This window comes from Schistocerca cancellata, chromosome 1 (assembly GCF_023864275.1).
Source record: "Schistocerca cancellata isolate TAMUIC-IGC-003103 chromosome 1, iqSchCanc2.1, whole genome shotgun sequence".
Classification (NCBI taxonomy): domain Eukaryota; kingdom Metazoa; phylum Arthropoda; class Insecta; order Orthoptera; family Acrididae; genus Schistocerca; species Schistocerca cancellata.
In genome coordinates, this window is record NC_064626.1 from 254885278 (window position 1) to 254904184 (window position 18907).

Genomic DNA, 18907 nt, shown 5'->3' on the forward strand with positions numbered 1-18907 from the left:
GGTGGTAACAGGAATCCAACCCGGCTCAACTACGCCGACCATTTAGCTACGCGGCCGGACGATATATCAACATAATTACTTATTAATTACGCGAACAACACTATTGGTTTCAGTAACACCAAGTTATGACAAATCATTTTTCTAACGGTTGCCATTAATCAGAAGCATGACTCAGAAAAGAAAGATAGCATGCTGAAAAGAAATGCCACCGAATTTTTTTGGTGAAAATTCTCAAAAGCTTTTAAATCAAGCAAACTTTATTAATATTCTATATACAGGGTGTTAGAAAAAGGTACGGCCAAACTTTCAGGAAACATTCCTCACACACAATGAAAGAAAATATGTTATGTGGACATGTGTCCGGAAACGCTTACTTTCCATGTTAGAGCTCATTTTATCACTTCTCTTCAAATCACATTAATCATGGAATGGAAACACACAGCAACAGGACGTACCAGCGTGACTTCAAACACTTTCTTACAGGAAATGTTCAAAATGTCCTCCGTTAGCGAGGATACATGCATCCACCCTCCGTCGCATGGAATCCCTGATGTGCTGATGCAGCCCAGGAGAATGGCGTATTGTATCACAGCCGTCCACAATACGAGCACGAAGAGTCTTTACATTTGGTACCGGGGTTGCGTAGACAAGAGCTTTCAAATGCACCCATAAATGAAAGTCAAGAGGGTTGAGGTCAGGAGAGCGTGGAGGCCATGGAATTGGTCCGCCTCTACCAATCCATCGGTCACCGAATCTGTTGTTGAGAAGCGTACGAACACTTCGACTGAAATGTGCAGGAGCTCCATCGTGCATGAACCACATGTTGTGTCGTACTTGTAAAGGCATATGTTCTAGCAGCACAAGTAGAGTATCCCGTATGAAATCATGATAATGTGCTCCATTGAGCGTAGGTGGAAGAAAATGGGGCCCAATCAAGACATCACCAACAATGCCTGCCCAAACGTTCACAGAAAATCTCTGTTGATGACGTGATTGCACAATTGCGTGCGGATTCTCGTCAGCCCACACATGTTGATTGTGAAAATTTACAATTTGATCACGTTGGAATGAAGCCTCATCCGTAAAGAGAACATTTGCACTGAAATGAGGATTGACACAAATTGTTGGATGAACCATTCACAGAAGTGTACCCGTGGAGGCCAATCAGCTGCTGATAGTGCCTGCACACGCTGTACATGGTACGGAAACAACTGGTTCTCCCCTAGCACTCTCCATACAGTGACGTGGTCAACGTTACCTTGTACAGCAGCAACTTCTCTGACGCTGACATTAGGGTTATCGTCAGCTGCACGGAGAATTGCCTCGTCCGTTGCAGGTGTCCTCGTCGTTCTAGATCTTCCCCAGTCGCGAGTCATAGGCTGGAATATTCCGTTCTCCCTAAGACGCCGATCAATTGCTTCGAACGTCTTCCTGTCGGGACACCTTCGTTCTGGAAATCTGTCTCGATACAAACGTACCGCGCCACGGATATTGCCCCGTGCTTATCCATACATCAAATGGGCATCTGCCAACTCCGCATTTGTAAACATTGCACTGACTGCAAAACCACGTTCATGATGAACACTAACCTGTTGATGCTACGTACTGATATGCTTGATGCTAGTACTGTAGAGCAATGAGTCGCATGTCAACACAAGCACCGAAGTCAACATTACCTTCCTTCAATTGGGCCAACTGGTGGTGGATCGAGGAAGTACAGTACATACTGACGAAACTAAAATGAGCTCTAACATGGAAAGTAAACGTTTCCGGACACATGTCCACATAACATATTTTCTTTCTTGAAAAAAGAGACAGCATTGGTCGTATATTTTTCTATTGCAAAATCGATTTTCTGGCACTGAGTGACCATCTTCAGTGCTATATTGTATAACAAATTGGGATGCACTGTTGTTACTAGGCTTACGGCAATCACATAGACTATGTGATTGCCGTAAGCCTAGTAACAACAGTGCATCCCAATTTGTTATACAATATAGCACTGAAGATGGTCACTCAGTGACAGAAAATCGATTTTGCAATAGAAAAATATACGACCAATGCTGTCTCTTTTTTCAAGTATACCTGTTACCTGGTCGTAGTGCACAAGACAACATGGAGTCGCCAATCAATAATATTTTCTTTCGTTGTGTATGAGGAATGTTTCCTGAAAGTTTGGGCGTACCTTTTTGTAACACCCTGTATTTAATTTTAGTGTCTATATAACTGCAGACCTCTGCGGCTGGAGTGTTCCGAATTACAGCTTGTAACATAGTGGTGCGTAACGCAAGTATGTCAGTTCGTGAGAAACAGCGTGCTATAATCGAGTTTCGAATTCCGAGAGCTCGTCCACACATGGAGCACCCTCTGCCTCCGACATGACAATGCCAGACCACACACGAGCGCTGCAACAGTCCGACACCTTGGGTTCTCTGCCGACGATCAACCTCCATTCAGTCCCGACTTGGCCCCATCTGATCTTCATCTGTTTACAAAATTTAAAGAACACCTTCGAGGACTTCACTTTGATAGTGATGAAGAGGCATAAGCAGAGGCTGTGGCACCTTCAGCAAAGTCAAGTACTGAACATAACGGCATCAATAAAGTGGTGCCTCGTTGGGAAAAAATGTATTCGCCACCGGAGTGACTCTGGCTTTTATGCAATCAGTAAGTTCTTTCTGAGCCACGAGTTACTTTATAAAAATTTTTCGTATCACATTAACAAGTGGAAATATGTAAAATGTGTTTAGACGTTTATCTGTTTGATTTCAAACATAGTCATCATATGAATATCAAAAATGCTGGACCGAATTGTCTGCTAAGGGAATATTCTCAAGTGTCAATAAACGATCTTGATGAAACCTGGCTGGTGAGAAGAGGGTGCAAAATAGTGCAATATGTAGTGTTTTGTTTGTGCCCAATTTCACTTTTAAGGGGTAAAACACACACTGAAAGATAATGTGGCATTGTATGTTAAGAGAGAATGTTTTTGAAACGATGATATATAAATGCTGTACATATAAAAGTTGATATGTAATTAATGTTCTTGAAAACTTTATAATGAATTTTTGTAAGAATCTGAAGTATTGCAAAGTCCCCTTCGCCTTTTAATTAATTTTTAGAAAATGTGAACTTTTGATACAACGTAAGTTAACGAAGCTTTCAAGCCGCATACATCCGTGTGTAATAAAACTGATTTCTGAAATATCGTTTTTGGAAAATAAGCTGTACACAATGTGCTGTCGGAGTATTTTCACATTTCGGTGTTGGAAGAACTTTATGAGAAAATTTTCAGAGCTAGCTCTGTTGAAATATTATGCTGTCAATCTCCACTTTAGAAACAACACAATCAAGGTGCAGTCACTAGTATATAATTAGTTCTCTTCGTTAAGGCCTACCAATGTGGTGACATACGACAGATACAAATCAGGATATTTAGAGGATTACCCGTGACAGTTCGAAATCATGCTAAATTTTGTTTTATACTGTCTTCTCCGTTGTGTATATTCCGTAAAGAAATTTCGTTCATTTTTTGTGTGTTGTGGAAAAAATCCGTTTGAAGCATTTCTTTAAAGATTATCATTATCGTAATTATTTTCTGTCATAATAATGCGGAACTTTTTATTTTCAGTAAACAAAACACACGTATGTGAAAAGGTATCCTAACATACAAAGAAAAGCATGAAATTAAAATGTAATATAACTATTTAAAGCATAAAACAAATATAAGCAAAATAAATAATTAGTATAGTAATGGATTGTTGGGTATTTTAGTTAGGTACGTTGAAAACACTCCGACTGCACAATGTGTACAGCTCATTTTAAAAAACATGTTATTTCAGAAACCAACTTTATTTCACAGGAATGTACGTGGCTTGAAAGTTTCTTTAATTTTAGCTGCAACAAAAGCTTCCATTGTTCAGAATTAATTAATGGTGGTGGGGTGTGCTGCAGAACTGCACATTATTACAGAAGTTGATTATATGTTTTCAAGAATATTAATTACATATCAACTTTTATATGAAAAATATTTTTTATGCACCATCGCTTCTAAGATATTCCCTCTCAACCTGACATGCCAAAATACCTTTTGGGGAGTGTTTTGTCACTTAAAAGTGAAATTTGCACTGTTTTGCCTCCTGTGCACACTCGCCAAGTTTGCTCGAGATCGTTTATTGATACTTGGAACTGTTCCCTAGTCAGCACTATGTTTCTTCCTAACCAAGCGTTCATCAATATACGGATTCAAAAATTTGGAACATTCTGCCGAATTTATTGGTTCCTGTTCGAGTGATACTCTGATTGTGGGTGTCAAGCTGTTTACTGTACATGTTTCTGTCCTAAAAACATTATAGACCTGTCAGTTTTATACGAACTACTTATTAATTCTTTGAAAAACTTTGTTAGTACATCCTCCTCTTTGCTTCCCCCTAATGCTTATGTCACCTGTAAAAATGACTTTCTTTGGTGTATGTTAAGTGGAAGGTCGTTCATTATTTAAGTGGTAAGAGTATTTGGTCGGAATGAGTAAACTGAAATGATGATATACATATAGCTGATGCCAGACAGTACGACTATCACAAGTAACTATAATTCACCCACGAAAAACACTGTTTCCGTCAATTTGTAAGTTTTGTTTGTCAGTCATGGAATCTTTCTTAAATTAATGGACGTGTGAGACAGAGGACCCAAAGACAGTTGCACGAATCGCTAACAGGTTTGCTTCGTTAAACCTCTAGCATCACATAAATATTCAACTAATTGTATCGGCGGACGTTACAAGAGGTCCTTACTCATTAAATTCCGTGAGCTCTTGTCCCAATATGAGTCGGGGTACATTATTTCCTCAGCCAGGTTGCTCTGGTAATAATTACAACGTTAAATTAGACAAGTTTTCGGTTATGTAGAGAGGTACGCAGATAAAGAGCGATAATAGTACCGAAGAAGAGAAACTGAGGTTTGTGCGTATGTACCTTCGCTTTACATCGCAGAATGCAAACGAATGACTCAGTGTTTGTTAGGTAAACAACGTTTTTTAATATGGCGGGCGCAGTAACACGGTCGGCGATCTAAGCACGTTTGCTAAGCACCTGCTCTATTGGCTACCAGTAGACGCCTTAACGATAGCATTCCTCTGTATTTACATTTCATTGCCCTTTCTTAAAATGCCTCAATTAATTGGAAATCGCGCCGAACGTTTCGTTTGCTGTGCTCAAAAAACCTGAAAGCAGTCGAAATTTATCAGCAGATTATTGAAGTCCATGAACAAAACACTATTAGTTTTGGTATGGTAATAAAACTCGTTAGAGTCCATAAAGATAACGATACTAATGCTCAATGACGACGCGTGAAGTGAGCGGACACCTATCTTGACTACAGAACTGTTTCAGAGCGTTGTAAGAAAATTCTTTGAAAAATCATACATGCTGTGACTTAGTCATTATTTAGTTATTTTCCTCAAGTTTCAAGGAGGGCTCTTTATTAAATTCATTCAGAATGCTTAAATTACAGGGAATAGTGCTCCACACTAGATACCGAAATTGCTGGATGAGGAGCAAAAAATCACTTGAATAGCCAGTGCTTCGAATTTTATATAGCGGTGCACTAATGAAAGTGGCTAATTTTAAGCCTAATTGTCATTGTAGATGAAAAAATGGTGGTTCATGTTACACCAGAATCGAGACAACAAAGCATGAAATGAAGGCATTCAGCATCACCAAAGAAGTGCAGTTCAATCAAATGCAATTTCACCGCAAAAAAATTTGTACACTGCGATTCTTGATAGGCAGTGTACGTTGCTTGTTAATTTATTGCCTTATTTTACCACAGTCAACCCTAAGAAACGTTGTGATATTTTTAACTAGACTACGTCGAAAAATCCCAAACAAAAGGCGTGGTAACCTTATTAAAACATTTTTCATACTTGCTCCATGACAACAGCCGTCTTCATACGTGTGAACGAGCAGAATAACTCACCGAGTTATATGGCAGGGAACAATTTAAACTATTTCATCACCCTTTCTTTAGCCATAAGCTAAGAGTCCATTGATTAAACCTTCTGTTCTTCCAGCAAAAAGAAAACACTCTTAACTGGCCAACATGCCTTACAGGAGATATCGACGTCGTCGTCGCACAACAGTTTAGAAAAATATAGAGAACATCGAACTTACTACAACAGCTGGGGACAAGAGGAATCGCATTCCAGTGAAGAGTGTTGCAGCCCACGCCCTCGTCGATGGACCTTGTGTATTTTTTGGATGTTCACTTAATTTTAGTTTTGACATAAACGACACGTTCTCTCATGGGAATGGATGGTACCTCCACGTACCCTTCGCAACAAAAATGATGTCTAACTGAAGATGCCCTTTCAGGAGTGGGTGACAACTCGGCGTGAGTTTTGACAAGGATGGAATAAGTACCTAATATTGGTGGAAATTATGTTGAAAAGTGGACTAAGGTGTAGACTTTGATTAAATAATATGGTATTTAAAAATTCATTAATATTTTTTAATATAAGTTTTTATTTAAAAGTTATTTACCTTTCCCCTACTGAAGACTGGCTGGCGGCGACCAGATTGCTCTTCAACATTTGATAATGTACTTACAAATTTCTTATAATTTAAGAAGTTAAATCTAATGATGGCGATATGATGTACGCTACAATCTTTTCATTATGAGGAGAATGTGATGGAGTCCTGTCCGTTTTTAAGCTACGCTACAGATCAATTTATTTATGAAAATACAAAGTACAATCACCAACAAACTTTACATATTCACAAGTACCTTTGCCTTTGATCCAAATAAATACAGTTTCATTAGATGATAGCTTACGTCTATTACGAGTATATAAAGTAAAGGGAGAGGGTGACATATAGGTAGATTTGCCAAAGTCTTTATTAGCATTTTCAGTAACATGATAGGTTCTGTAGGCGATGACATCTCGGTCCACAAAGCTCTCCAGGCCGGATACATTTGGAACTCCAGAACCTATCATGTTACTGAAAATGCTAATAAAGACTTTGGCAAATCTACCTATATGTCACCCTCTCCCTTTACTTTATATACTCGTAATAGACGTAAGCTATCATCTAATGAAACTGTATTTATTTGGATCAAAGGCAAAGGTACTTGTGAATATGTAAAGTTTGTTGGTGATTGTACTTTGTATTTTCATAATAATAAGTGTGATCACGGGCTATAATGAAGTACGGAAAAGAATGTGGGATGTCTTGTGCTGAAAGGAACTGATAGGTGCGATATAGGTGTTACGATATGAACGGGATGCCACTTGGATAAAGAAAGGTTTATTCGGGCGTTCCTTTTGGGATGGCACGGGAAGAGTTGTTTAAGGTGGGACAGACGGGTGGATTTCAAAGATGAGTTTATGGTCTGGGAGGGGAAGGCGGTTGTAATTACGCTGGGAAAGGATGTGGAGTGTCTGGCGACGGAGGGAAAGTGGGGCCGATGGGAGTGTGGCAAGAGGGAAAGGTCTTGAGGATGAGAGAGACTATAGGGTGCTGGGACTCAAGTTGAGAGAGCAGTAGGAGGGACGAAGGTATTGTAAATGTTTGAGTAGTCTAAGGAATTGGAGGGAGTGAGAAACGTTCATAGGAGCAAAAGTCCGAACTATATTACTGTTGATAAAGATGGGTCAGATAAGAGTTTTATATGAGTTTATATGAGTTGTCACCATTTACTGCTATTGAGTCAGATTAACCTTGCTTGTACGTTGTACAGATGGAAGGTTGGTGCCCTTGCTTAACGGGAGCTGGCTACCATTCGCGCGAGCAGGGAGACTCGCCGTCGGGCGATAGTCCGCTGCTGACGTCACACGGTTTGGGCGGCTGGCTGGCGATGGGTCGGCGGCGCGGCCTGCAGCCGCAGTTGCAGCCGGCGATGGACTTCAGGGCGGTCGTCGTGTCGGCGGCTCTGCTGCTGTTCGCCGTCTATGCTCAGGTTACCTCACGTATCACGCACTCCATTTAACTGTTATTGCAACTGTTGATGATTTTTTAATCATTTATATCTAAATCTACTTCCATACTTCGTAAGCCGCCGCAATGTGTGTGGTAGACAGTATTTCGCGTACCACTGGAACTTGCTGCCTTTCCTGTTTGAGTGGATGTAGGTGGACGGAAGGAGGCGTTTGTGCTAAGCTTCCATGTGACCTCGATTGCCTCTAATTTCGCTTTCAGTCTTTTCCCGAGGTAACAGGAAAAAATGTTGTTCGATTCTCCTAGGAACGACCGCTCTGCGTATAGTAGCATCGAACCACACCGTCAGGCACAAAGTGTCTCTTGTTGCGTCTGCCACCGGAGCTCGATGAGAATCTGTGTGACACTTCCGCGCAATGGTGACGAAACGTCAGCGGTTTCTTCGAATCAGAAGGATAAGGGTACCAGACTGAGAAGAAATGCTCACGTCACGATAGAAAGAGTGTTTCGTAACCTTCCTCCTTCGTGTGTGGTCTGTTCCTCCTCGTGATTCTTCCAATGAATCTCAGCGTGGCATATGGCTTTTCTACGCTTAGTTTTATGTGATTGTTCTACTTTAAATCGCCCAGTACGCATACTCTCAGATACTTAACAAATGCGACTATTTTCAGTGATCGTTCGGCAATTGTATAGTCCGTGCTTTCCACACTAATATTGTAAATACGCTTATTCTCTCTCTTATGTTTTCACAAAACTGTAGGCCCAATTTTAATGAAATTTCGTACAGAGATAGCTTGAAGCCGAGGAAGAACATTGTCTACCTTAGGAAGTGTGTAGTACAAGACATTCATTGATTTGAAAAATTTTACGCGAATCGTGGAAAAACATTTCTTCCTCGAGAAAGCTCTTTGGCTCTGAGCACTATGGGACTTAACTGCTGAGGTCATCAGTCCCCTAGAACTTAGAAGTAGTTAAACTTAACTAACCTAAGGACATCACACCTATCCATGCCCGAGGCAGGATTGGGACCTGCGACCGTAGCGGTCTCGCAGTTCCAGACTGTAGCGCCTAGAACCGCTCGGCCACACCGGCCGGCTGAGAAAGCTCTTTACTCACGACTTTGGAACGTTATCGCTTTATCGTATTTGTGAAATTGTTTTTATTGGTTGAAATGTTCTACGTGATACGATTCAACGTAATGAATACAATTCTTATACCACTCTCAACGTGTTGAATTCATTCTCTTTTTCTTCTTCTTCTTCTTCTTCTTCTTCTTCTTCTTATTAAGTAGCGCTACAGCCCATGGTGAGCGTCCCCTTCATCAACGATTTTCCTCTACATTTCTCGGTAGTCTGCTGTTCTTTTGCACCCCCGGGCTCCCATACAGGCGAGATCCACTATCACGTCGTCAATACATCTTCTTCTAGGTCTCCATTCTCTCCTAGCTAAATGGATCGCACTTTTCATCATTTTCCGTGGAACTGTATCCTGTGCCATTCTCCCTACGTGTCCTAGCCGTCGTATTCGCTGTGATTTCACATAATTCACTATGCCACGACCTTCTGTTGATACTTGTAATTCGACATTGGAGCGTATTCTGCAGCCTTCTTCCTCCCTTATCTGACCACCGATATTGCGTAGTAATTTCCGCTGAAAGGTTGTTAGTGTATTTTTTGTCATGTTCTGTCCATACTTCTGACCAATATGTGATAAATGGGCGGACCAGGGTGTTATATATACGTAGTTTTGTTCTTCTTGTAGCAAGGCTCTTTCTGAAAAGCTCCACATTTGCAATGTAAGCTCTGTTTTTATTTAAACCATTCTTCCGTATTAAAATTATTAAACGCGGAAGTAGCTCTGTTACTTTTACACGACTAAAGCGCTAGTCGATTTCGATTAAATTTGTACTGAAAGCTAATGCAGAAAATAACTGTAACTGCATTTCATCTGGTCTCCACCCACAGTACGACCCTGTATCATTATAGCATTTATGTACTCGGGAGTTATCCGTGTTTCATCGTAGACTTCATGTTTAATTTTGCTGATAGTTGTAAGTGCACAGCGGATAAGGCTGATGAGCGGACAAACCACTTTGATTCGCGAACGACCGACAACGATCTGCAGTGCTCTGCTAAGGCTTTTGCTTGACAATTGGGTGGGGGGGGGGGGGGGCACATATGAGGTATTGATACCACTCTTATGCGTAGTGTCACATCCGTTAAGAGTAGTAGACAGTTGTGCTACGAAACGAGTCTTGAAAACCCTGCTCCATATTTTTAACATATGGAGGTCGTTGTGCATCACTTTACTCAGCCAATGTTGATTCTCAACTGACCTGTAGTGCATCTTGCGAAGACTGAGTTGCACGTCGTTTGTAAACAATGTCAAAAAATGTTCAAATGTGTGCGAATACCTAAGGGACCAAACTGCTGAGGTTATCTGTCTCCAGTCTTCACTACTTAAATTAACTTATGCTAAGAACAACACAAACACCAATGCCCGAGGGAGGACTCGAACCTCAGGTGGGAGAGACTGTTCAACCCGTGACGTAGTGCCTCAAACCGCACTATCACTTGGCGCGACGTAGACAGTGCCACTTCTGTAAGCAAGATCGTGCAAAGAAACGCCACATCACTTAGCAGTTTTTGTAGATAAAATTCGGAGGACTGTAGTCGATTTTGAAAGTCAATACCATGAAGCTGTTGTTGGACCAAAATGAAATCAGCTGGATTCCATGCATATTATAGAAACGTGTGTGTGAATGTGTGTATGTCCTAAACCACTGCACAGATTTCAACTAAACTTTGTACATGCCTTACTGTCAATCAATAATCGCTGTAGGGTTAAGAACCACCTACCTATCATAGTTCAGGAGATATGCTGTCATAAATAACGTGATGCGTAAAAAAACTGCCGCATCATGCATGAGTTTCAAATATATTATTTCTGTGCTACTGACGCTATTTGCAATAAATTTTGCAGACAGAATAAAATATTCCGCTAAATACACATACAAAACTATGTCGTGGTGCTACGCACAGTTCAGGAGATATGACTCCGTCAAGGCAGATCGTGAAAAACTGCCGCATTGTACATCACATTTAAATTTATTGCTTCTTTGCAACTAACTACACCAACGTATTTTGCAGACAGTATCCACATATGCTCCTGAATATACCTACAAAAATTTTGGCCGGCCTGAGTGGACGAGCGGTTCTAGGCGCTACAGTCTGGAACCGCGCGACCGCTTCGGTCGCAGGTTCGAATCCTGCCTCGGGCATGGATGTGTGTGTCGTCCTTAGGTTAGTTAGGTTTAAGTAGTTCTAAGTTCTAGGGGACTGATGACCTTAGCAGTTAAGTCCCATAGTGCTCAGAGCCATTTGAACCATTTGAACAAAAATATGTCATTGCACCACACATAGTGCAAGAGCTATGACGTCACAAACACTGAGATGAGTTAAAAAATGTCGCATCATCCATGTAGTTTTAATGCATCTATTCTTTACTGTAAAATACTCCTACATTTGAGTCAACTTATTGAAATCCCTGACGGGCGGCAGCGTTTGACTTGGTTCAAATGGCTCTGAGCACTATGGGACTTAACTTCTGAGGTCACCAGTCCCCTAGAACTTAGAACTACTTAAAGCTAACTAACCCAAGGACATCGCAGACATCCATGCCCGCGGCAGGATTCGAACCTGCGACCGTAGTGGTCGCGCGATTCCAGACTGTAGCGCCTAGAACCACTCGGCCACTCTGGCCGGGCGGCAGCGTTTCTAACAGCATTCAAAAACTAAGCGAAAACGGCTGTAGGCGAAACAATAACCGTCTATAGAGATACGAAGAGGCGTTGCCGAAGGGCGTTTACAAAAATTGCTTGTAGACGCTCCAAGCAGCTGCGTCCAGCGTACAGAAACTGTAAGGGATCGTCTCACTCCAAGTCTACTATAGGAATATTTACAAGATTTTGTTTCTAGCAGAGAATTGGCAGAATGAACACCCGGCAATGCTGGGTTTGTCAGCTAGGTTAGTATATGCAGAGCACTCCTTTCGCTGATTTTTGGAAATGTGTGGTAACTTCCCATGGGACCGTACAGCTGAGGACATCGGTCACTAGGCATACACACTACTTAATCTAACTTATGGTAAGGAAAACACACACACCCATGCCCGAGGGAGGACTGAAGACTCAAACCTCCGACGAGGAGGGGTGGGGGGGAAGGGGGGAGGGGGGGAAGGGGGGAGTGGGGGAGGGGGGGGAGCGAACCGTGACAAGACGCCCTTAGACCACGCGGCTACCCCGCGCGGCCTTTTGCTTATGCCACTTGCACTATCATGCTCCCTCGCAGTGACATGTGGATTGTGTATTATCACCGCGTAGTTGAATTTCTTTCATCGACTGCTGTTCTTTTTAGGTAGTGTTACGCTATTCACACTTCTAGTTTGTTGCAGTAACTAGTAATATTTGTAACGACAGATTGTGAGGGCTTAGCACGATAACGATATCTTGCAGCGAACAACCGCGTCGCTGCCCTAACACGTAAGCGATGTTCGCCACAAAAGAAAATCATGTCCACTTGGTGTACCTGAATTATGAGTGTGCTGCAGCAGGGCGGCGTATGTGGGACATCCTCTCCTGACGGCAAGACAGTGGTTTGCGGCGCTGTTTTGTCTGTATTGTCGAACGGCTAACCCGGTGCTGCACGAGGCACGGTGCAATTCTCGGGTTCGAGTTGCCTATCTAAAGTCTTCCAGGGGTAACAAGAACTCGATTTTTGTATTTCAAACAGTTACTGGCCGAATTTAAAACTATAAAACGTTTTCGTTGTCTGGTCATTAGGAGATAGTGTTACGTTAAGATTTTAATACAAGACAAATATTATAAACTCATATTCACACTCAGCCAGTGTTTGATAATGAGAGCATTTAGCGAATTTCAACGAATTTAGCACAAAACTGCAAATCTTAAACTTTTGCTAGCTTACACACCTCACAAGTTGACGAAAGGAACGTTTCCGCTGTTCACGCAGCAAAACTCAAGCACCAGGCAAGACGCTACCTTTTTTTTTTTTTTTTTTTTTTTGGTACTGCTAGCTCTATTCGAAACATATTTTGCAGAAAGTATCGACAAATACCATTGAATGTATCAGCAAAATTACATCACTGTCGACACATAGTTCAGGAGACATGCGGTCATAAACATGAAACTTTATAAATAATTTCGAACCTTTTCGGAATTTTTCCTCGCTTACAAGCTTAACATCAAACACTTAACTTATAAACTCATTTGTAAAGTAATCAGACGTTTGAAGCTGTTTTATACACTGGAGTTCGATGTTTTAAAGAAAGTGGTTGTTAGTATTTCACCAAGTTCCAAACACATCATCTCGTTGAAGTCCTCTTTGAGTGAACTTTCCATCATCATAGCGAAAATCATGTAGTTTCATTAAAAATATTCTGTGTCATAATTCGGCAGCTACTATTTGTATACAACACATTTTTCTCCTCATTTTCTGCTTCACTTAGCGAAAACAGCAGCTCGGTATACTTGTTCGTTCTGTATACAGGGTGTCCATTGATCGTGACCGGGCCAAATATCTCACGAAACAAGTGCCAAACGAAAAAACTACAAAGAACGAAACTTGTCTAGCTTGGAGGGGGAAACCAAATGGCGCTATGGTTGGCCAGCTAGGTGTAGCTGCCTTGGGTTAAACGGATATCAACTGCGTTTTTTTAATAGGAACCGCCATTTTTTATTACATATTCGTGTAGTACGTAAAGAAATATGAATGTTTTAGTTGGACCACATTTTTCGCTTTGTGATAGATGGCGCTGTAATAGTAACAAACATAGGCTCACAATTTTAGACGAAGAGTTGGTAAAAGATAGGTTTTTTAAATTAAAATACACAACGTAGGTACGTTTGAACATTTTATTTCCGTTGTTCCAATGTGATACATGTACCTTTGTGAACTTATCATTTCTGAGACCGCATACTATTACAGCGTGGTTACCTGTAAATACCACATTAATGTAATAAAGGCTCAAAATGATGTCGGTCAACCTCAATGCATTTGGCAATATGTGTAATGACATTCCTCTCAACAGTCAGTAGTTCGCCTTCCATAATGTTCGCACATGCATTGACAATGCGCTGACGCATGTTTTCGGGCGTTCTCGGTGGATCACGATAGCAAGTATCCTTCAACTTTCCCGTAATTTCTCTTGTGCCCAGTGGCAGAACTGTAAACGACTTTCAAAGTCGTCGCCATGCAATTCCTGGTGCATAGAAATATGGTACGGGTGCAACCGATGTTGATGTAGCATTCTCAACACCGACGTTTTGAGATTCCCGATTCTCGCGCAATTTGTCTCCTACTGATGTGCGGATTAGCCGCGGCAGCAGCTAAAACACCTACTGGGGCATCATCATTTGTTGCAGGTCGTGGTTGGCGTTTCACATGTGGCTGAACACTTCCTGTTTCCTTAAATAACGTAATTATCCGGCGAACGGTCCGGAGACTTGGATGATGTCGTCCAGGATACCGAGCAGCATACATAGCACACGCCCGTTGGGCATTTTGATCACAATAGCCATACATCAACACGATATCGACCTTTTCCGCAATTAATAAACGTCCATTTTAACACGTATCACGAAGCAAAATCGTCCGTACTGGCGGAATGTTACGTGATACCACGTATTTATACGTTTGTGACTATTGCAGCGCCATCTATCATAAAGCGAGAAAAGTGGTCCAACTAAAACATTCATATTTCTTTACGTACTACACAAATATGTAATAAAAAGGGGTTCCTATTTTTAAAAAACTCAGTTGATATCCATTTGACCTATGGCAGCGCCATCTAGCGTGCCACCCATAGTGCCATCTGGTTCCCCCCTTCAAACTAGACGAGTTTCGTTCTTTGTAGGTTTTTCGTTTGATGCTTATTTCGTGAGATATTTGGCCTGGTCACTATCAACAGACCAACCTGTATATTCTGTCCAGTCACATTCATATGAAGACCTGTCAAAAGCCTGAATAACCACCTTTTACAACACAGACAGCTGCGAGACGTGCAGGAAGAGAGCCAATGAGGTTCTCGAAGATACCGACTCCAGTGCCGTTGCCAGCTTCGCTTTGTTTCTCGGTTGAGGACCTGTTGCACGAACACCACGATCGATGTGATGCCACAGATTCTCGGTTGGGCTTAAATTCAAGTGTTTGGTGGCCAGGGGAATACCGTAGGCTGTTGTTGGTGCTCTTTAAACCACGCATGTACGCTGCTAGTTGTGTGACATGTTGCATTGTCCTTCTGGTAGATGCCATCGTGCCGAAGGGAAAGAAACTGCATGTAGGGGTAGACACGCTCTCTAAGGATATGTGCATACTTATGTTGATCAGATGTGAATTCCCGAACGACGAGATCACTTTTGTTGATTTTTTTACTCATTTTGTAGAAAGTATCCACATATACCACTGAATTTACCTGGCTCGGAGATTCTCTCCGCTCAGGGACTGGGTGTTGTGTTGTCCTCATCATCATCATTTCATCCCCATCGACGCGCAAGTTACCCACCGAATGACTTGCACCCGGCGAACGGTCTACCCAACGTGAGGCCATAGTCAGACGACATTTACATTTTTTTACTGAATGTACCAGCAAAATTATATCATTGTCGACACAAATTTCAAGGGATAACATAAACATGGCGACGAGTGGGTAAGACATATTCAGCAAGAATGTCTGACCGAATCCTAATCGCGTGAACCGTATATGTGTTTGTTTTGGGATTAATGAATCGCTTCAGGTGGACTCCGAGCTCAGTACTTCGCTGAAATCGCATCAGACTTTTTCCCTAGCTTTCAACAAAATTATTTGATGTAAATTTCGGGATGGTTTGTTTGGGAAGGGTATGGTTTATTCCTTCATCTTTTTCAAAACCAACGCTTGGGCCGTCTCTAACGATCTCATCGTCGACGGTATGTTAGACATTCTTCGTAAAGCTTATTGTTGAAGCAGTTATGAGAGACCTCTCTAATTACACTGTCCAATCACGTTAATGTGACCACAGCCTATGTTCGTCGGCAACTTTCAATAACCGCTCACAAGGCAAGTGGCGTCTACATCTACATCTGCATCTACATCTTACTCAGCAAGCCACCTAATGGTGTGTGACAGAGGGTAATTTCGGTACCACTATCTGATCCCTCCAATCCTGTTCCACTCGTGAACAAAGCGTGGGAGGAATGACTATCGGTAAGACTCTGTATTGGCTCTAATTTGTCGAATTTTCTCGTCGTGGTCAATACGCGAGGCGTATGTGGGGGGAAGTAACATGTAGTCCGACTCCTCGTGAAAAGTGCTGTCACGAAATGTCAATAGTAAATCTCTCTGTGATGCATAACGCCTCTCTTCTAACGTCTGCCAGTGGAGTTTGTTTAACATCTCCGAAGCACTCTCTCGCCAGCGAAACGATGCCGTGACGAAACGCGTCGCTCTTCGTTGGATCTTCTCTATCTCCTCTATCAGTCCTACATGATAGGGATCCTAGATATGAACAACTCTCAAGAATGGAGTGAACGAGCGCCTTATAACCCACTTCTTTCGGGGATGAGTTACATTTCCTCAAGATACTTCCGATGAATATGAGTCTGGTGTCTGCTTTTCCAACTATCCGTTTCATAGGGTCATTCCACTTAAGATCGCTCTGGATAGTTACGCCTAGATATCTTACGGCAGACGCTGTCTCCAGCTGTTTGTCATCAATGGTGTAGCTGTACAGTAGCGGATTTCTTCTCGTCTGTATGCGTAATATGTTACATTTATTTACATTCAGGGACAACTGCCAGAGTCTGCACCTTTCATCAATTCTCTGCAGGTGGTTCTGCAAATTTTTACTATCTTCAGGCGTTGCTATTTTGGCATAAACAACTGCATTATCTGCGAATAGCCTTATAGAGCATCCGACGCTTTCTACTATATCATTTACTTACAGGGCGGTCCATTGATAGTGACCGGGCCAAATATCTCACGAAATAAGCATCAAACGAAAAAACTACGAAGAACGAAATTCGTCTAGGTTGAAGGTGGAAACCAGATAGCGCTATGGTTGGCCCGCTAGATGGCGCTGCCATAGGTCAAACGAGTTTTTTTTAAAAATCGGAACCTCCATTTTTTTATTTCACATTCGTCTAGTACGTAAAGAAATATGAATATTTTATGTGAATCTTCAGGTTTTGGCGGCGCAAAGATGTTGCATTAAGTTTCGGGTGTGCAGCCGCAAGATATCTCCTTCTTCTTCTAATATTTCGGCCGTATAACGTTCATCTACCTTCAGAGTGAGCCGCAAGACTGCCGCTCCAGTGCTCGCTTCGTCCCTTTATGCTCGTGTACTGCGCGACTGCGCATGCGGCCACAGATGCAAAGGCGCCAGTGACGTTGGTCGGCGGCAGAGACGTGCAATTAGCGCGAGTTGTATCTATGACTCCGCAGTCGATCTGTGTTGGCATATCGATGTATCATTGTGAGCTGCACTGTGACGACGTCTTTGTGAGTTTATTACAGCAAGTGCCGGGTTCCATGATTTATCAAGATTGAAACCACTATCTCTATTTATTAAATTCGTCGTCAAGCGAATTTCAATTGCCTCCTTCACTATCGAGTCCCAAAAGGATGATGTAGTTTCCAAAATTTAGACGTTGGCATACAACATACTGTGACCATTATCAATACAGTGCTCTGCCACTGCCGACTTGTTAGGTTGTAAAAGCCGTGTGTACCTCCGGTGTTCTGTACATCTTTCTTGGACAGTACGAGATAGTGGTTTCAATCTTGATAACTCATGGAACCCGGCACTTACTGTAATAAACTCACAAAGACGTTGTCACAGTGCAGCTCACAATGATACATCGATATGCCAACTCAGATCGACTGCGGAGTCGTAGATACAACTTGCACATTATGCACGTCTCTGCCGCCGACCAACGTCTCTGGCGCATTTGCATCTGTGGCCGCATGCGCAGTCGCGCGGTACACGAGTATAAACGGGCGAAGCGAGCACTGGAGCGGCACCCGACCCGAATCCAACACCACTCCTGATGTGGTCCTTGCCTCTCCCAACCTCCTTGGGCGCATCACCGCAGATGTCCTTGACCTCATTGGCAGTGACCATGCTATGTTCTCCTCACTATCTCTAATGGTCGCCATCTCCGCAACGCTCCTCGCCCTGACGTCCCTCCTAAACTTGTCCATGATTACTCCCGTGCCAACTGGGATGCCTACCGGGACTCCATTCACACCCAGGTTGACGGCCACGACCTTACCCTCCAATCTCCTGATGACATCTACACTCCTGGAAATGGAAAAAAGAACACATTGACACCGGTGTGTCAGACCCACCATACTTGCTCCGGACACTGCGAGAGGGCTGTACAAGCAATGATCACACGCACGGCACAGCGGACACACCAGGAACCGCGGTGTTGGCCGTCGAATGGCGCTAGCTGCGCAGCATTTGTGCACCGCCGCCGTCAGTGTCAGCCAGTTTGCCGTGGCATACGGAGCTCCATCGCAGTCTTTAACACTGGTAGCATGCCGCGACAGCGTGGACGTGAACCGTATGTGCAGTTGACGGACTTTGAGCGAGGGCGTATAGTGGGCATGCGGGAGGCCGGGTGGACGTACCGCCGAATTGCTCAACACGTGGGGCGTGAGGTCTCCACAGTACATCGATGTTGTCGCCAGTGGTCGGCGGAAGGTGCACGTGCCCGTCGACCTGGGACCGGACCGCAGCGACGCACGGATGCACGCCAAGACCGTAGGATCCTACGCAGTGCTGTAGGGGACCGCACCGCCACTTCCCAGCAAATTAGGGACACTGTTGCTCCTGGAGTATCGGCGAGGACCATTCGCAACCGTCTCCATGAAGCTGGGCTACGGTCCCGCACACCGTTAGGCCGTCTTCCGCT

General features: G+C 42.9%; 1 protein-coding gene across 2 annotated transcripts in view; it reads left to right on the top strand.

The window, feature by feature from the left end:
• The first annotated feature begins 7809 nt into the window (after positions 1-7809).
• Positions 7810-18907, top strand: part of LOC126170669 (inter-alpha-trypsin inhibitor heavy chain H4-like) — a 186189-nt gene continuing 175091 nt past the window's right edge. For both annotated transcript variants that reach the window (XM_049920744.1, XM_049920746.1), the window contains exon 1: positions 7810-7956. In XM_049920744.1, the coding sequence (XP_049776701.1) occupies positions 7855-7956 (102 nt within the window). In that variant the 5' untranslated portion in view covers positions 7810-7854. The remainder of the gene's footprint in view (positions 7957-18907) is intronic.